At 41.5% G+C, this 19,892-nt stretch overlaps 1 protein-coding gene across 1 annotated transcript in view; it reads left to right on the top strand.

Moving 5' to 3' along the window:
* The window catches only part of FCHO1 (FCH and mu domain containing endocytic adaptor 1), a 183,673-nt gene that overhangs the window by 73,424 nt on the left and 90,357 nt on the right, over nucleotides 1–19,892 (top strand). The window contains exons 15-17 of the mRNA XM_063455469.1: nucleotides 6,758–6,936; nucleotides 12,825–12,849; nucleotides 18,985–19,041. Of these exons, the coding sequence (XP_063311539.1) occupies nucleotides 6,758–6,936; nucleotides 12,825–12,849; nucleotides 18,985–19,041 (261 nt within the window). The remainder of the gene's footprint in view (nucleotides 1–6,757; nucleotides 6,937–12,824; nucleotides 12,850–18,984; nucleotides 19,042–19,892) is intronic.

Genomic DNA, 19,892 nt, shown 5'->3' with positions numbered 1-19,892 from the left:
TAACATATACAATTCATAATCTCTTATTGCTCTGATTTTTTTTTTGGCATGTATATTTTTTTGATAAAGTGAGATTACTAGTTTGTGTCATTGAGTGTTTGGCTGTCACTAAGTAGTCTTTAAGGAATTGTTCCATGTGTCTACTATCCATATTCCTAGAGTTTGACATCTGGGAACAGGGTCTCTAGTGTTATTAGTTCTACACTCAAAACGTATTGTTATGACCATGAACCAGTGGAACCTATGATAATCTGTTTCAATGGAAGTCTGTGTATTGTGAAGGTCAGGCTCCATTGAAGTGGTGGACTTGGTATGCTGACCATGTGGTGATGTTCATCTTGAATACTTCTTTGGTTAAACCTTTTGGTTCAGGGACTCTTCTTACATGCAAACCTCTATCTTGGCCAGCATGGTGCTTGAATATGTAATAAGTTAAATTCAATATCAGGCTTTTACACTGATGCATCAGGTTGTTAGAGTGACCACTGTTATTTTAACTCTTCGCCTAGTAACAAGTGTGTTCTCCAAGAGGCGACTGCATTTAACCCCTTCACGCAGTTAACGCATGCGATGCGTCCTGCAAAATTAGGCCATTAATGCTGTTAGAGTTGCATAGAATGCCCAAATGATTGTGCCCTCCTGGGAGCCAGGATATTTACCGTCCAAGGCAATTCTGATTTGGGGGATTGCTTGACTACCAAGGCAGCCCCCTTGAAGCAAATCCCACCAATCCGCAGTGTAGCTTATTTGCATTTTATTCCATTGTGCATTCCATTTATATTTGTTTAATGCTACTTAATCTTGTAAGTGTATGAAATGTATTCCATCAGCATTGCAACATTCCTCGAACCTTTCCAGTACACTGTGACACAGAGTTTGACATACATTCCGGTCTGCATCAATGTCAAAATGATATGTAATAAGTGTGGGTACACCTAATATGAAACAGGTTAATTATGATTGAACATACATAGCTCAAATTCTAGGTTTTGTTTTGGTCAGAACTTTCTTCTGTTCTTATGGGATCATAGGTTAATAGAGTAAAAAAATACTTAGAGTATGGAAATTACCTTTGGATGTGCATAGAGAGAAGGGAGTTGAGTTTTTAAAATATGTCTTCAGATCGGAACTCTAGAAAAGTGGGTTCAAACATGTTCAAAACACTTTTTTTTTTGTGTGTGTTACGATCACATTTGAGCAGTGTTTCTATATTTCCCAGGAGCATAGAATGTCAAGGACAGCTGTTTTTAGTGTCCTAAATATTACTTAAAAAAAACTGTGGATATCTTTGTTTCTGAAAGATGAGGTCCTTCTTTCAAGGAAGCGTGTACTGAATGAAAGCAATTATTTCACTATGGATATACAAATATGGTTATCAATACTCTAAGGCAAGCATCTCAAACTTGTGGGCCGCATGTGGCCCACAGTGGATATATTTGCTGCCCTCCTGTCCTGGGGCTACTTTGTGTTGATATTTCCTTTCTGATTCTTGTCTTTCCTCTCTCGACCGATCATGTGCTCTGGCAAGCCAGCCACTCCTCCTTCCCTCCTGCTCACAGTACGAAGGAGCGTCTGGCCTCCTTGAGCAGAGAAGAGCAGGACTGGAACTGAAGGTCGGGCATCTCATCTTAAGGTAGGGGAAGAGGACTTTTGTGTAGTGTGTTAAATTCGGGAGGGGAAAAGTGTATTAATTTGAGGGAGAGAGCAGGAGTGTATTAAATTGGGGGAGGGAGTGGGCAGTGTATTCATTTTAGGGAGTGGGCACATTAAATGGGGGGAAGGGGGATCGTATTAATTTGAGGGAGGGAGGGAGGGAAGGGCAGTGTATTAATTTGGGGGACGCAGTGTATTAGAGTGGTGGGCTGGAGGTAGAGTGCTAAATTGAGGTGAAGGGGGCAGTGTATTAAATTGGGGGCGGGCAGTGTATTAAACGGGGGGGGGGGGAGGGCAGGGTATTCAATTAGAGTGGAGGAAGAAGTGTATTAGCGTGGTGGGAGGTGTCGATGTATTGAATTTGGGGGAAATGTATTGGATTTGTGGGCAGTGTATTAGAATGGGGGCAGGACTGCATGGAGACGATGAACGCTCCCCATAGAGATGCTGATTGGCCGCAAAGCTTTTTGCCACACATGCACAATAGCCTTCCAATGATTTCCTATGGGAAAGCATTTGACTGGCTGAGATTATAAAGTTTGATTATCTCAGCCAAAATGAAGAACACACTCACAAGACAGCATATATTCACAATTTCAATCCCATTTCCAAGCTTTTCTTAATATGTCAAGGTAGTTGGTTATACGCAAATGCATGTCTCCTTAAAGTAAATTAGCTTTTTTGTTTACTTTGAAGCCGTATGAGCGTGAGGACGTCCAGTGTCAGTGAGGCAACACGAGTGCCAGGGCCTGAGCCTCCGTAACACCCCAAGAATTTGTTTTTGTTTTTTTTAATGTTATTTCTTAAAGGGACACTATAGTCCGCTAAACAACTTTAGCTTAACCTCTTAAGACTGCAGAACGTTCTATGCCGTCCTTATTTTGGTGGCTCTAAACGCCCCAGGACGGCATAGAACGTCCTGCGATCTTTTGTACTTACCCTGTCGCCGGCGATCGCGGTATGGGGGACTTACCTGGGAGCCCAGGGAGTCCCCCTCTGTCCTCTTCGTCCCCCCAGGGCCATGTGATCGCGAGGTCCTTGCGAGGACCCTGCGATCACATGGACGGCATAGCCGTCCATGTCAATGCCAGCAGGGGGAGTGCCTGTAATGACAGGTACTCCCCCTGCTGCCTGAAAATAAAATGAAACATGTTAAAAAAGTGTAAAATTAAATAATATATACTTAGATCATATATATATTTTTATATATATGATCTAAGTATATATATGCACATATACACATAAATATACATACACTGTCTACGTGTATTTTAATATTAATATATACATAATTATATATATATATATTATCAAAATACACGTACAATGATATTGATTAAATATATATATATATAATTTGCATTAATTATAATTATAATTTGCCCTTTTTTTTCCACTCCAGCTTGCTTGTAATATCGATATATTTTTAACATATAAGTTTCATGCATTGATATTTTAACATTTGGGTGTTGACATACAAATGGTGGCATAAATGAGGGGTCCATAGTGAAGCATGTATATAATAGTGCTTCCCACAAGAAAATTGGATAGAGATATCTATATTCACCAATTATTCTTATTTATATGAATTTATTCAGGTTTATGCACAACCCTCTGGAACAAGGAGTTTCTATTGCCATCCATTTGTAATGTCAAGGTTTTTTTAATATAGTCTTATGTGCTTGAGTGTATATATATGTATAGAATGATTATTATTAGGTTTTGCACTAAGAGCACTTTGATTTATTTCACTTTCGTCTTTTTTGCACTTGTCACCTTAAAATTTGCATAGTATACATATTTATATACCTTTATAGTGGAGGCATAGCCATATGTCTTTTCTATGTAGTTTATGATTTTCTTGAATCACTACAATAGCAACTTTAAATAATCGCCTTTAACACTAAGCACTTTGTGCCTTATATTTAAGATAGAATATCTTTATCACTAAGCACTTTTATATCATGCACTTTAGTTTCTGTATATCTTATCCATCACTTTCGAGTAACGATCACTCTAGTTTTCACTGTAAACGGAGGTAGTTTACATCACCATGGTGACGGAATTTTGTTATGCCGCGTTTCCATGACAACGCCGGTAACGTGGCGTGATTACGTCACGTTGGGGGCGGGTACACTGGCTCGCATGCGCACACGGTCGGACAGGACGCCGGCAATGCACGAACAGCACCTGGGGTGAGTTACACATGTTTAATTGATTTATTACTATTATTGTATGCCTATATAAACAGCAATGTTTTTAACCCCTTAAGGACACATGACATGTCTGACACGTCATGATTCCATTTTATTCCAGAAGTTTGGTCATTAAGGGGTTAATGACAGTATATCCTGATGAAAGTCCACATGATGGACTGAAACGTTGATTTTTATGCAATCTCATTAAAAGTTATATTTTAACTGGATAATACCCGTGAGTGCAGCCATTCTATTTGAATTTGGATATCTTGAGCCCTGGTAATGCACCCGGTTTTTGCGAGGATTGAAGGACAGCTTGTGTGCAAGGTATTATATATATTTTTATAATTTGCATTATATATATATATTTATATATAATAAAAAATAAATAAATATATAAATATGTTAAAAAATAAAATTAAAAAAATAATAAAAAATATATAAACATGCGTAATTTCGTTCTAACTGTATTTTAAAATTAATATATGTATATTGATATCAAAATACATGTAGAACGAAATAATATATATATATCTATATACATAAGTATATACGTATATATCACTATATATATACCTATATATAAATAAAAATACTTAAAAAAATTGATATACATATATATATATATAATAAGTCTACGTATATATTTATGTAATAATTTTGCATAATTAGGTCATTTCATTAATTACAATTTGCAGGACCTGCCTGACAACCCAGGCCGAAAGTTCAGGGAATTAAATTTTCTAGCACTATATTTAATCCTGTAACTTTCCAAGACACCATAAAACCTGTACATGGGGGGTACTGTTTTACTCGGAAGACTTCGCTGAACACAAATATTAGTGTTTCAAAACAGTTAAATATATTACGACGATCTCGTCAGTGACCGTGACATTTTTTGCATTTTTCACAAACAAAGGGCACTTACACTGACGATATAATTGTTGTGATACATTTTACTGTTTTGAAACACTAATATTTGTGTTCAGCAAAGTCTCCCGAGTATAACAGTACCCCTCATGTACAGGTTTTATGGTGTTTTCAAAAGTTAGAGTCAAATATAAGGTTTGCGTTTCAGTTTTTTCACATTAAAATTCGCCAGGTTGCCTTTGAGACCGTATGGTAGCCCAGGAATGAAAATTATCCCTATGATGGCATACCATTTGCAATAGTAGACAACCCAGGGTATTGCAAATGGGGATGTTCAGTCTTTTTTAGTAGCCACTTAGTCACAAACACTGGCCAAAATTTGCGTTCAAATTAGTTTTTTGCATTTTCAAATATTAACACTAACTTTGGCCAGTGTTTGTGACCAAGTGGCTACTAAAAAAGACTGGACATACTCCATTTGCAATACCTTGGGTTGTCTACTTTTGCAAATGGTATGCCATCATGTGGGTAATTCTTATTCCTGGGCTACCATATGGTCTCAAAGGCAACGTAACCAATCTGGCGAATTTTAATGTGAAAAAACTGAAATATGTAACACGCTATATTTAACCCTGTAACTTCCCAAAACACCATAAAACCTGTACAATGGGGGGTACTGTTTTACACGTGAGACATCGCTGAATACAAATATGTGTAGTGTATTGTATTGCAGTAAAAGCAAACAGTATTTTGACATTCACAGTTAAAATGTCACGTAGAACTAAAACAATTTAAAACATTCTTATTTTCTCCCATTTTTTTTATATTTTTTCATATTACGTTATGTTCCATACCTAAATATTTGATGTTAAACGAAAGCCTTGTTTCCCCTGAATAAAATGATATATAATAAGTGTGGGTGCATTTAATATGAAAGAGGTGAATTACGGTTGGACATATAGCGCAAATGCCAGGTTTTGTTTACGTTTTTTTTTTTGGATCACAACTTGTACATTTGGCTGCGGTGTTAAGGGGTTAATTATGATCATGTTTATTTTTCACTTACATGTTGATATCACTGCTGAATGACCCCAATCTACTTAGCTTGTCGCTCTATAGCAGGTGATCTACCCAACTGTGAAGGAGCTTTACTAACATGTGAGATCAGTCTCCCTCCCTCTCCCTCCCTCTCCCCCCATTCCCCCCCCTCCCCATGTCCTCCTAGGTTAGGGGGTGTAACTCTACCACAAAGTATGCAAGCTCCTGGTACCTTAAATGCCCTACTACATTGTGAATGTTACCCTCACACTGATTGTGAGTCTCGGTTGTATTCCACTGCTCTTAAAGGCCACGTCTAATCCTAATAACGCATAGCCTATAGTACAGGTATCTCTTCTAGCATTAGATTTATGTTCCAAGTACTCCAGGATGTATGCTAGCCAAATGAACATATTAGTTATAAATTCTCTATGTGACTTATCTTACAGGAGTGAGACGCTTGCCATACAGTTTTGGTGCTTCTATCTTGAAAATGAGGCCGCTTTTGATATACACTCCCCGTGTGGTTATTATAGCATTCTATGTTACTTCCCATACTGTCACTCCTGATCTTGTAACTCTTTACATATAAAAAAAAGAGGAAAAATACATTTGTCGATGTTGTTCTTCCAAGCACATAATTATTTGCGTGTCCAAAACACACAATTGAGTTATAATTCAAAAATGTTTTAAAGATCGTTCTGCAAATAAATTGAACATTTGCTATAGAGATGCACACATTTCCATAGTTTACAAGTCTTTAATAATTGTTCGTATGTTGCATGAATATTTTAAACGGACACTCCAGGCACCATAATCACTATAGTAATCTTCTATTGACCAGTATGTTTTATAGAACAGACTTTACTGTTTAAGTTACATATCGGGCATGAAAAAGCTACAAAACAAAAATATTTTTTTTTTTTTTATATTAACAGTCTATAAATTACTTTGGATGTGAATTAGTGCACATGAAATTTTCCTTAATGGCTTAATAGACTCTGCTGTTAACTGCTGTTCCTCAAGTGACTCTGATTTTGACGATGATGATGAGCCTCGGCGATTCCGGTTTCTGATCAAGCCCCCTCAGGTTGGAGACTGTGAAGGGGACCAGGAAGCTGAGATGCAGAGGCTACGAGACACAGTGGGATGTCTGATACAACCACCAACAGCTGGGGTAAAAAGGAAGTCATAATCTTCCAACTGAGTGTAGTATATAGCCAATGTCTCATTTGACAATGATGCAGGTTGGGTTTTGGATAAAAGGTTTTTAACCTTTTTTCTTTCCCAACCCCATGTATATAGATTTTCATTTTGCAATATTTAGCAATGTAACAAAATAAATGCTCCTACATTTCAATTGTTGAGTTTCTGATACTGATACTCCAGTCTGTTTCCTTTGTGTTTCTCTGGAGGATGTATAAAAGACTTGCCCATTCCGGATGGCTCTAAAAGTACTGCTGAGCAGCTGCCAAGAACTCTAAAAAAAAATTTCAGTACGTTGGTGCATATTGATAACATATTAGATATGTGGCCATTGTGAGAGAAAAGACGAACAAGCTAGTTACCTGGGGCAACCCGCCTGTAAGTGTGTCTGGGGAATCCTGGGAAGGGGGTAACCCTTTACATACGTATAATAGAGAAGAGAACAGTGGAGGAAGATCAAGAGAGAGATAGGAAACTCCTAATCTCAATTCTAGATCGACCAAGGTAGGAGACCCCTTCCTAATAGTAATAAAAAATAATAATAATGTGTGTAACAAAGAAAACAGAAATAAAATAAAAAATAATAAAAAATGTGAGTAGTGGTTCCTAAATAACTGTGGTAATGGACAATAATAATTGTAGACAAATCAATTCAATTGCGTCCAAGAAAACCACCAATAGGAGGAGAATTAAAGTCCAAACTGGTATAAGAATAGGGGGAGGTGGAGGGAGTGGGTCAGAGTGGTAATAATAATGCCCTCTACAGCTCTTTAAATGGGAAGATCAAAAATAAAGAAAGGCTACGATACACAAGCTAATATATAGGCTAAAATAATAATAAGTCACCTGCAGGGTGCACCGATGTAGCAAAACCGTATTCCCTAGGAGTTACTATCAAGCGTACTTCCAGGAGACCACCTATATAGAGCTAAGGAAGTGGGTAAAAATCGGCTGCAAAGACCTGCAGCAGTGTGCTTGTATATCTCCTGCACATGTCTGTGCCTCAGCAAAAAGTGCAAATGAGTTATTGTTACAAAGATCCAGAATTGATTTCACCAGCCAAGTCCTTTAGACTTTCACTTATTCCTGGCCTATCTCCCCACCATGAGTATCTGGAGTATGCTTATTTTTATACTGTAGTTTAGTTGTTTTGTTTCTTCTCTCTGTATACTACTTAGGTTGCCATAAATTAAAACTATATGGCAACTGTAGCAAGGGTGAACCTTAATTGCTCATCTTAGTGTTTACAGTTCAGAACCATGAGCATTTATAGAATATCACTATATTGCAGTTATAACTACATCAGTTAACAACCAAGCATATTCTTCCAAATCATCCCCATGGGTATTCCAAACTCAAGTATACCTGTTGGCTTCTAAGGGAAATAGCCAGTTCTCAATGGCAGAAAATTGACTTATTTCCCCAGGTTATGAAAACAGAATTTTAGGCACTCTCAAAACTATTTGGAGTTGTTAGCAACTTTGTTTTTTTAGGGTACAGGGATAAAATATTGACCAATAGGAAAATAGTGTAGTTTTAGATGAAATAATGTGGACAACTAACTAGATACACATTTGATACAAATATATCGATTTTTCTCACCCCATCCTGGGTGGTATATATATATTCCTCATTCTCGGGTCCTGGGAGTCTGCGTAGTATCTTCTGGACAGCGATTTCAGATGTCCCATCTGGAATCTGTTGAAGCCACTCCCCCAACTTGGGGGTCAAAGCACCGAGGACTCTTTTCCAGCTTTTCCACCAAGGACTGAAAGAAGAGCTAGAAAGGATACATATAAATAGTGCCTTTGTAATTTTTTCTTTCTTTTTCTGACCATATTTGAAGATTTGTGAGACAATTTACCATATATATAATTTATAGCAGGGGTAGTCAACCTTTTTCTACCTACCGCCCACTAATGCATCTTTCTTGATGGAAAAATGTCCTTACCGCCCACCAGTTTTCGCGCAGGTGCAGAATATTATTTTTAAATGAGGGTGTTAAAAAAAGAAAAAATGTACATACATTTATCTTTTTATTTCTACTTTATGCATGTTTTATAATGTTGAAATTACTTTTAACTAGTGATTAATGGGATCCTTGAGCTTGATGCTGCGAGACTAAATATTTGATATCTGGTTCGATTTTCGTAGGGAACAAACGAAGGTCTCCTCATTCTGTGATATTCAGACGACTTCTCTGTTTGCTCATAATATGATTTCTCGTCTGTGCATCAGCTCCCCTCCCCCTCCCTCCTCAATACCCCGCCCCACTTTTTTTTTTTCCTTCCTTTTTTCTATTGTTTTACCTTGCTTATAGCAATGCCCAGCCTGAGATAGGTAGCCCACTTACTGTTATTAGCCGGCAACAATTCTCTCCTTTTCCTTTTTATATTTTTTATTTTCCTTCTTTCTCTTTCTTTTTTACAAGTACTCTGCTCCTTTCTTCTCCTCTTCTACAAGTACTCTGCTCCTTTCTTCTCCTCTTCTACAAGTACTCTGCTCCTTCCTTCTCCTCTTCTACAAGTACTCTGCTCCTTCCTTCTCCTCTTCTACAAGTACTCTGCTCCTTCCTTCTCCTCTTCTACAAGTACTCTGCTCCTTCCTTCTCCTCTTCTACAAGTACTCTGCTCCTTCCTTCTCCTCTTCTACAAGTACTCTGCTCCTTCCTTCTCCTCTTCTACAAGTACTCTGCTCCTTCCTTCTCCTCTTCTACAAGTACTCTGCTCCTTCCTTCTCCTCTTCTACAAGTACTCTGCTCCTTCCTTCTCCTCTTCTACAAGTACTCTGCTCCTTCCTTCTCCTCTTCTACAAGTACTCTGCTCCTTCCTTCTCCTCTTCTACAAGTACTCTGCTCCTTCCTTCTCCTCTTCTACAAGTACTCTGCTCCTTCCTTCTCCTCTTCTACAAGTACTCTGCTCCTTCCTTATGGCAATGTACAAAAGTAAGACTAAGCTAGTTAGCCCACTTATTATTATTATTATTAGCCAACAACAATTCTCTCCTTGTCCTACCTATAACCTTTCTTTCTCCTATTTTACAACTGCTCTGCTCTGCTTCTGCCTGTCCCTGCTATCGTGCATCAGCTCCCACTCCTCCCCTTCCCACGTGTTACACGTTTGTGCACGCGTTCGCTTGTTTGCGTGCACGCATTCTCGCGCACATTTGTACTTTCATGTGTGCACTCGCGCCTGCCCGCCCACTCTCTCAAAAGGAGGATTTAGCATTTTAGCTTGTTGTGCCGGCGAAATCTCTACCGCCCACCTGGAATCCTGAAACGCTCACTAGTGGGCGGTAGGGACCAGGTTGACGACCCATGATTTATAGCCTTCTTCCATTTTTCATTATAGAATGAATAAACAAATTTAAAAAAGGTTCTTTAAAGTGTTACTCCAGTCATCAAGACTGGGACAAGTCATGGTGGTAGGAATCTTTATGTGCAGCATTTCTGCTTGAAACTCTGCACATACTGAGAAACGTTGTTTTGTGGTGAAGACTAGTTACACCCTCAGCAAATGTGATTTAAGAGCACAGCTCTGTTCTGGGCTGGCAAATGTAAATTATGTGTGTAACGGAGCTCCCCGTACTCCGACCGAGTACCCTCTGTTGATGGACGCTTCCTAGCTTGCGCCGAGGACCACAAGCACCGCACTGGACACCGCAGACTCCACAACCGCTGTAGCTTAACTGGAGCCGCGCCGTCTTCCGTCCACCCTGGAATCAACCTCTGTCCTCCAGGACCGTGTGGGGAAGACCTCTCCTCCAGGAGAGCGTATCCGGAACAAGGGCTAAGTGATTAAAGCTCAAGGGAATATGCAGAGCATAGCAATCCCCAGTGTGATATAGCAGTTCCCTCCAATAACGAGACAAGTCTACGTATTGAGGGTCAAGAAGATCTCTTGTTTAATGACAGGTATTCTCCTTTTATGCAGTGCTCCCATGCAAGGGAGACGCCCACAACCAATTAGATGTTAATCAATCAAACAATGGTTACAACCCACAAATTCCCTCCCCTCTGCTTGGGAGATAATTGAGTTTCTTACTGTATCTGCTCAATTATCTCCAAGCTAAAACTTATACTTTTTATACATTTTTATAACTTTCTCATTTTACATCGTACATTCGAATAACATTTTTATGAACAACACAACTTGTGGAACAACATATTAAAAATTCGAGAAAATCCGTTCAGTGGTTCCAGAAATATTAAAAAGTCTCTTTTGACCGACCGCAAGCACATTTTCATGCCCAAAACAGTTCCATGGATTTGGGCTGTGCGGTCGGTCTATTTTACACCGAGAAATTGACTTAAGTCCCATTCGAACGGGAGTTTGAATCTTTGAACGGGACTTAGTCTCCAGCCGCGCTGTTGAAGAAGGTACAGGTCAGCGGTGTTCGTGCAATTGGGTAGCCAAAAACAGTTCCATAGATTTGGCTGCACACACCGCTGACCGCGTACGAATAGGTTAAAATGGCTGCCGCCACGTGTTCGTTAGTCGAATGCACTTCGACTGCATTCCACTTCCCCCAACTAGCGCGCTCATTTTTGTGTTGTGTTTTGTTTTTTAACCACCTATCTCCCCTTACCGGCTCAGAGTATGTGCATGAGCTCTGGCTGGCGAAACAGCCAAATCAGAGCCTCTGGTTGGAACACACAAAGCTATGTGTGATGGCGTGGAATGCTGGAACTTCACCCAGATAAGTACAATAGTGCTGAATAGGGCATGTTAAATAGCACACCCCTCAAAAGGGTTGGACTAACACAGGTTTCCATAATTGTACATGTATGTGTGGTGGAACATACCTCTAATTTCATGTGTTTTGCTTTTATCTGTTCGGAGTTCTGGAATCTGAACACTCTGCATTCGACTCCCGAACGAGGACCACCCCGGTGCCCCATTAGAACGTTCTCACCTTGTAACTTGAGTGCGAAGCCGGAAGAAAAGTAATTAATGAATGCTTCCCCTGGGTGGCCGCCATTTCGTGTATACGAAGACACGTGGTCGGCAAAAGAGTGGCGGACATTTTGTCTCCCAAACGTGGGCAGGGGCACTTGGTCGTCGAGTGCCTGGAACTCTTTTCGGTTAGGCACTCGCACGAACCCCGGTAAAGATTATAACTCTACCCGTTCTACTTCCTGACTAACAATGCGAACGATGTTTAGGAGTTGTGAACTACCGACTGGGGGGAAAATTTGTTCCCCAAAATCAAAAGAATTCCTTGTATGGTTTTCGCACAGGAACCCCCGAACAGAGGCCGGCCCGGGACACCTATTTCCCTTGGACTGTTTTGGGCTAGCTCCTTGTGTCCAATCCAATTCCACAGAATGGAGCTGAGTGATACTTGGCCAGGTTATACACTCAGACCAGGGATATAACTGTGTGGGGTTCCTAGTTATGATTGGAGTACTTTTGGGGTAGTGTATATTTTGTAAAGGTTTTTTTGTACCTGAGAGATAATTGAATTATAATTTTTCTCACACAATTATCTCTCCGGCACAAAGGAGCCTGGGATGGAAAACCCTGTAAAATTGTGTTGAAGACATCATGTTAGGGGGTCTGTGTATAAAAGCAGTGTGTGGCCTGAATAAAAATAGTTGACTCCCAGAACTATGTTTCGTCTGGTTAAGGGGGAATGGATGTCTGCATGTTTAACTGTTGCAATCTGGCTGAGAGAAGGAATTAGTGGAGGTAACCAGTCGGGTTACCCAGGGTCTGCTACATCTAAATCTAATTTTTTGTGGGGTTTTTAATGAAAAATATCCGTAGTAAATGTATTAATTACAAGACTTTATTTGTGTGTATCTGGTACTTTTATGGTGTCTGTGATCTGACTACACTTTAACTTTTTCCTTCACAGGTGTCTGTTCGGCGACAGACTACACGTAAGTATAAAATCACAAAGCCTTTTTTACATTGCCATTTATTTACCAGAGATAAAAATATCTTTGATAAAAGAACCAAGCTTTAACAGCAGGTTTTTTTGCTCTACTTCTTGCTTTAAGGGAACACTATAGTATCAGGAATACAAACGTGTATTCCTGACACTATAGTTGTAAAAACGCTGATTAAGTCTCTGGCCTCCCTCGCCTGCCTTAAAGAAGGCCTTATATCCAGTGCCATGCCAGTCTCATCGCGGCTGGCTCTGCCCAGCTCCGCCCCCTTGGTTCAAATCATCAAATTTACCTAGCTTCTCAGAGACAATCCAATGCTTTTCTCTGAAAAGCTAGTGTTTATGTTAAAGTCTGTAGGGACAGACTGTAGACACCAGAACAACTCCATTAAGCTATTAATTAACATATTTGTTTCAATTGAAATGTTTGTGTACAAGCTGGTTCCTGTTTTTTTTTTTGTTTTTTTTTTTTTTTTAATTTTTCATTTTTGTGTGCAAAGGTTTACATACATGCAGGTAATGTCACAATAGCAGGTACCGACAACTTGTATTTGACATATATATGGCATAGGCTGGATCTGCACAATTTTTTAACTTTAAAACATTCAGGCTTAACGCAAGGCAAACTATTATCTTGTGATCAGGTAGTTAATAACAAGGTAGGAGATAGCAATACTAGTCAACAAAGGGATTCAATCTGTAGCATAATTACTAGCATAGACATAAGGCATCGCCACGGAGATTTGCACTTTACTACGATAAAACAGACGTAAACTATTCAGCATGTCACATAGTGTAGGAAGCCTGTTGCAAAGGCAATGAGGCATATTCGAGTGCAAGTATAAATGACAAGTGAGAATAGCTAGTGTTAGTGTGTGACTCGTTTGCTATAGCTTATACATCTTTCATGTTGCTACTGGGTGTGTGTTATTAGGTACATTACTGAGAATGGTGTGTAAATACAGTGATAAACCAATATCTAAGCGTTTGCATGTTAGGACACGATATTAGATTGACAGGTAAGTAAGCGATAACTTAGAATAAGCATGTTAGACAAGGGTAACCCATTATGGATGAGACCCTCAGGTCCAGGCAGGTCCTTGGTTGCTGAGCGAGTGTCTTTGTGGACCTAGGCAAGGGCATTGGTAAGTGTCTCTATCCCACCCCGCAGGGTGAGGCAGCGCGATGGTCTTGGGATGCTTGGTTGTCGGGCAGCGAGGAGGGAGCCTGTGTAACCCACTCACGGTTGAAAGGTAGCTGTGCTATGCTCGGTAGTTCTTCCTTGGCAGAGATTCTGACAGCTGACTTGTTTGCAGGATGCTTCCAGTGGTTTCTGGACTTGCGGAGTCTGCTTGCCACTTGTCTTCGGCCTGAGGCCTTAAAGGGAACTCGTGCCGTCTTGCCATGGATCCCGTTGGGAGGATCATGTGCCCAGGGTAACTTCGAGTCTCCCCGGGTGTATGGCTGGCGTAGGAGAGGTGTCTCCAGGTGAGTACCCAGCCCAGAAGAAGGGTGGGTGGCTGAGACTGCGGCTTCGTCCATGCGGGTATCTGGGCCTTCTGGCTTAATGGAACCAGTCGCCAAGGGAGCTGCTGTTTGATGCTCTGCTCGTGCTGCGATCCGGCACCAGAATGCCTCGCAGATCTTATTAAAGGCTGCGTTAAAGTTGGCTTCCCAAGTCGTCGTGGGAGAGTTCTCCGCTCCGTCGGCCATATTGGATGCGGCCCAGGAGCGGGAGATTGCAGCGTGTCTCTGGGAACCGTTCTCATGTGTCTGTGTATCCCCAGCAGGGACCAGGATGACCCCCGCCGGTCCAGAGGGGGGGGGAACGGGCTGCTTGCTTGAATTCGGCGGCCCCAGGGCGGAGGATCGGCCGTTTCCTCCCCCCATGAGTGCCCCCACGAGGGTAGGCCTCAGAACCGGTGCTCTGCTGTAAGTCGGCTGGCGGGTCTCCGGAGTCATCTGGGAGTGTTCCCCATCGGTCAGGTACGATGTGCTTGCTCGCTGGTTGCTTTTTTGGGGTCAACATCCCATTTTGTGGCTGGATTCTCGCAGTTTGTGTGAGGAGCTCACCAGGCACACGCCTGTCGGCCATGATGGTCAGGCCCCGCCCCCTGGTTCCTGTTTTTTAATCTTCCACAAGCTTAGTCTTCTAAACCAAACTGTATACTTATATATTTTGCTACTGAAACATCTTGGACGTAAATACCCATGGGTAGAGTATAGAATATTTGATGGAGTCTTAACATCTATATTTAAAAGAAGGAAAAACTACCACAACAAAAGGACATAGTCTTAAATTAGAGGGGCAAAGGTAATATCATAATAAAACATAAAACAGAATATCAGGAAGTATTACTTTACTGAGCGGTTAATAGATGCATGGAATAGCCTTCCAGCTGAAGTGGTAGAGGTTATTATTATTGCCATTTATAAAGTGCCAACAGATTCCTTAGCGCTTTACAATATTATGAGGGGGGGATTTAACAATAGATAGGACAATTACAAGAAAACTTACAGGACCGATAGGTGGAAGAGGACCCTGATCAAACGAGCTTACAGTCTATAAGCAGGAGGCAGGGTATAAAACACATTAGGACAGGAAACTGCAATTAAATAAGGTGGGAGTGAATCAGAGCTGAAGGAGAGAGTAGAGTGCTGCCATTTAGGAGAGAGCAAGAGACCGGTATAGGAGGTAGAGGTTACTCTGGGAGGCCATAAGCTTCCTAAAGATAGGTTTAAGGCACTTCTTAAACGTTTGAAGACTAGGGGAGAATCTGATGGCAGTAGGCAGGCTATTCCATAGCAAGGGAGCCACCCGCAACAAGTCCTGCAAGCGTGAGTTGGCCGTAGGGATGCAAGCAGTGGGCAGGAGAAGGTCACGGGCAGATTGGAGAGACCGAGAAGGGGCATACCTATGGATCTGTGAAGAGATATAAAAGGGGCCAGAATAGTTCTATATGTATGGATTAGCACTTTGAATTGACTATAGGATACAGGAAGCCAATGTAAGGATTTGCAGAGGGATGAGGTGTGAGAGGACCGACTAGAAAGGAAAATCAGCCTGGAAACAGCGTTCATTACACACTGTAGCGGGGCAATATGGCTTTTGGGAAGACCAATTAGGAGAAAGTTACAATAATCCATGCAGGAAATTACTAGAGCATGGACAAGCTCCTTGGTAGCATTTTGCGTAAGAAAGGGGTGGATGTGGGCTATGTTTTTAAGATGGAATCTACAGGATTTGGCAACATACTGGATGTGAGGCTCAAAGGTGACGCTAAGACAGCACGCTTGCAAGGATAGACTGATGTGGATACCACTGACTTGAAGGTAGAGCAAAAGAGGAGGATCCGTATTAGGAGGAGGAAAGGCAAGGAGCTCAGTTTTAGAGAGATGGAGTTTCAGAAAGTGGGAGGACATCCAGTCAGAGATGGAAGAAAGGCAAGCAGTGACACTTTGCAGGATGGCAGGGGAGAGGACTGGGGAGAAGAGATATATCTGGGTGTCATCGGCGTACAGGTGGTAGTGGAATCAAAATGACGTAATTAGTTTGACAAGAAAGGCAGTATAAAGAGAAAATAAAAGGGGACTAAGGACAGAGCCTTGGGGGACTCCAACCGAGACAGGACGAGGGGAGGAGGTATCATTAGAAGAGGAGACGCTGAATGAGCGTTTGGAGAGATAAGAGGAAATCTACAAGAGGACAGAGTCACAGAGACCGAGTGATTGAAGAGTTTGCAGGAATTGAGGAAGTGAGACATGCGGGTAAAGGCAAGTCTTTCCAGAAGCTTTGAGGAAAAAGGAAGCAGGGAGGATGGCTCAAAATATGTTTTTTTTTTTCAGGATAGGTACTACAGTGGCATGTTGAAGGTCAGCAGGGACAACGCCAGAAGAGAGAGAGCAGTTGAAGATGTGTGATAAGGCAGGCACAAGACAGGGGGAGAGAGATCTGATAGGGTGAGATGGGACAGGATCGAGCGGGCAAGTGGTGGGGCGAGAGGGAAAAGAGAAGTGCAGCCACCTCTTGTTCAGTACCCGGGGAGAAAGTCTGAAGAGTAGGAAAGGCATGATCAATGTGTGGTTGAGAGAGAGGGGCAAGGTAGTCTTTCCTTAGCTGTTCAATTTGCCGGTAAAGTATCATGCAAAGCTATCGGCTGTTAGGTTAGTTTGAGGGGTGGCCACAGCAGGGCGAAGAAGAGAGTTAAAGGTGTCAAAAATACGCCTGGGATTGAGAGTGCATGAACTAATGAGAGAGGAAAAGTATGACTGGCGAGGGCAAGGGTTGCGCTGTATGAACACAATATGAATCTATAATGTGTTCATACAGTCTGCCTGGGTGCGATACTTCATCCAGGAGCGTTCACCACAACGGGAGCATCTTTGCAGGTAGCATGTTAATTTAGTATGCCACAGTTGGGGGAGTGTCCTTTTCGAGGTGCATGTTTGGAGCGGGGCTGCTTTCAAGGTGAGGGTAGTGTTATATGTGGAGATGGCCAGTGGGGGACAGGAGAGGGAAGGGATGGATAGCAGTTGTGAATCAATATCAACTAACAGATGCTGGAGGTCAATAGAATTAAGGTTCCTCCTGAATTGAGGGGGGGTTAGGCTGAGGTTGTTGGGTGAGGGAGTACTTGAGAGCAAACGATCAGAGGTGATGATCAGAGAGAGGAAATGGAGTGTTGCAGATATTAGATACTGTACATGCATAAGAGAAAATGAGGTCGATGGGATTACCAGCTACATGGCTGGGAGAATTAACCCACTGTGTTAGCCCGAGGGAGGAAGTAATTGAAAGTAGTTTAGAGGCTGCTGAGGTCAAAGGTGGATTAATGGGAATATCGAAGTCCCCAAGAATTAGGAATGGAATATTAGAGTAGTGGAAGTAGGGTAGCCAGGCAGAGAAGTGGTCAAGGAAGAGGAGAGGGGAGCCAGGGGGTCGATAAAGGCAATGTTGTTAACACAGTGAAGGAGTCTAAGCATGCGTGGGATAGACATAAGGGACTAATGAGAGTCCAGGGACTAATGAGAGTATTTAGAAAATTGGGCAGACTAGATGGGCAGAATGGTTCTTATCTGCCGTCACATTCTATGTTTTGTTTAGTTTTTTTCCCCCCATGTGTCACTGAAGGGAGGAGAAATAAACTCTATCTGGCTGACGTAACTTGTTCTAGGAGAAGAGTAATGCCGCTGGTGCTGCGCTATGGCCTGGCCGGGCCTCACCCTAGCGTTGCCATGGGGAGGAGTAATAAACTGTATGATTTACAGACTTTAATTATATGAGCTGGAAAATGTAAAATAAATATAGAATATGCAGTAAAAACTGCAGAAAAGAATTTGCCAAGTAAAATAAACTCTTTGCTGGAAATATACAGAGCGCTGATTTTTTTTTTTAAGTCACAGAGTGTTAAAAATAGCTGTTTTTCCTCCACTGAGGTCATATGTTAAAGGCTACGGTCAAGCCCTCTGTGGCATTCCAGCTGTTATTATCTAAAACCGCTGGAAAAGCTATGGGCAGACTTAGCACGGACTGGGCATTGCAATACTCTAGGGGTATGTAAGTGGAATTCTTGGCAAACCAGACTTGTCAAACGTCCCCCTTTCTATACTATGGCAGCAGAATGTATGCTTCAGTTGATGAGACACAATGAAATGCTGGAGGAAGGGAGGAGAAATAAACTCTACCTGGCTGACGTAACTCGTTCTAGAAGAAGAGTAATGCCGCTGGTGCTGCGCTATGACCCGGCCGGGCCTCACCCTAGTGTTGCCGTGACTCCGCCTCCGCGTGATTTCACGGAACACACGTACGCTACAGGGGAGGTCTGAAGAAGGAGCAAGTCCGTCCTAAACTATGCAGCGATACCGCTCGCATAGTGAAGGATCGGATCGGGAGGAAATAGTAAATTGTTTTGGCAGCAGTGCAGGCTGTGCAGCACAGAGCCTCAATTTTGAGGCTTGATTATGGTGTACCCCTGCACACCCCGTGCGCACGCCTATGCCTACCAGTCATGCATTTTGACCTTCAAAATACATATTTACATCTGGTCTTCCCGCCCCATGCTTCCTACTAGATTTATGTAAATCAATCTTTTTAAACTCCAATTTCTTATTGTTTGTGCTTATGCAGGGACAACAGTGGGTGTAGCCGTTACTAATGAAGACTCCCAAAGACTTGTTCAAACAGGTGAGGTTTTTTTTTTGTTTTTTTTTTTTAATTGAACGTAAGGCAGTGACATTCCAGCATGAATAATAAAGTAGATTTTTCACATAAGTAAACCAAATACTATAATTGCTAACACTCATAAACCTGTAAGCGCGCCACCAATAAGTATTGAAATGCCAAAGGAATCGAAATGCAAGTTTTTAAGACAATGGCTCTACAAAATAAAACGTTGAATAATGTGAGAAAATTGCCTCCTTAAAGGAATATTCTTGGAGTAGGTAATAGACGGCCCTCCAGAGTTGTGGACTATAAATTGCATGCTTAAAGGGATATTCCAGGAGTAGGCAATAGACGGCCCTCCAGAGTTGTGGACTATATCTCCCATAATGTCCTTATAGCCATAATGCTGACAGAGCATTAGTGGAGACTTAGTTCACAACCAATGGAGTACCGAAGGTTGCCTATGCCATTTTGTCTCATTGAACTAGTTATAGTGACTGGAGTTCCCTGACATCAGTTTAACACTGAAAGATTACTGAAGTCTGAATGGCCTCATACCATTTGGTTGCATACCGGGCCATTCAGACTGCAAAATTCAGACATTGTTTATAGTATTTAACATTTTTGTACAGATTTTGCAATTCTGGCTCTAAATGAGCTAGGATTGGTTCTATATTTCAGCCTGTCCAAATACTGCCAAATGTTTTCAACATCCTTATCAATAGAAGGGGTCCTATTTACTTTTATTGATCTTATTCATTTTCACTTTTTAATGTGCAAGGTGGCTGCAGAGGGATTTGGATAGATTGGGGGACTGGGCACTAAAAAATGGCAGATGACATTTAACGTAGAAAAATGCAAAGTTATGCACT

The sequence above is a fragment of the Pelobates fuscus genome, chromosome 5, assembly GCF_036172605.1.
Source record: "Pelobates fuscus isolate aPelFus1 chromosome 5, aPelFus1.pri, whole genome shotgun sequence".
Classification (NCBI taxonomy): domain Eukaryota; kingdom Metazoa; phylum Chordata; class Amphibia; order Anura; family Pelobatidae; genus Pelobates; species Pelobates fuscus.
Note: the sequence above shows the minus strand (reverse complement) of the source record. Positions and strands in the feature narration are given on the sequence as shown.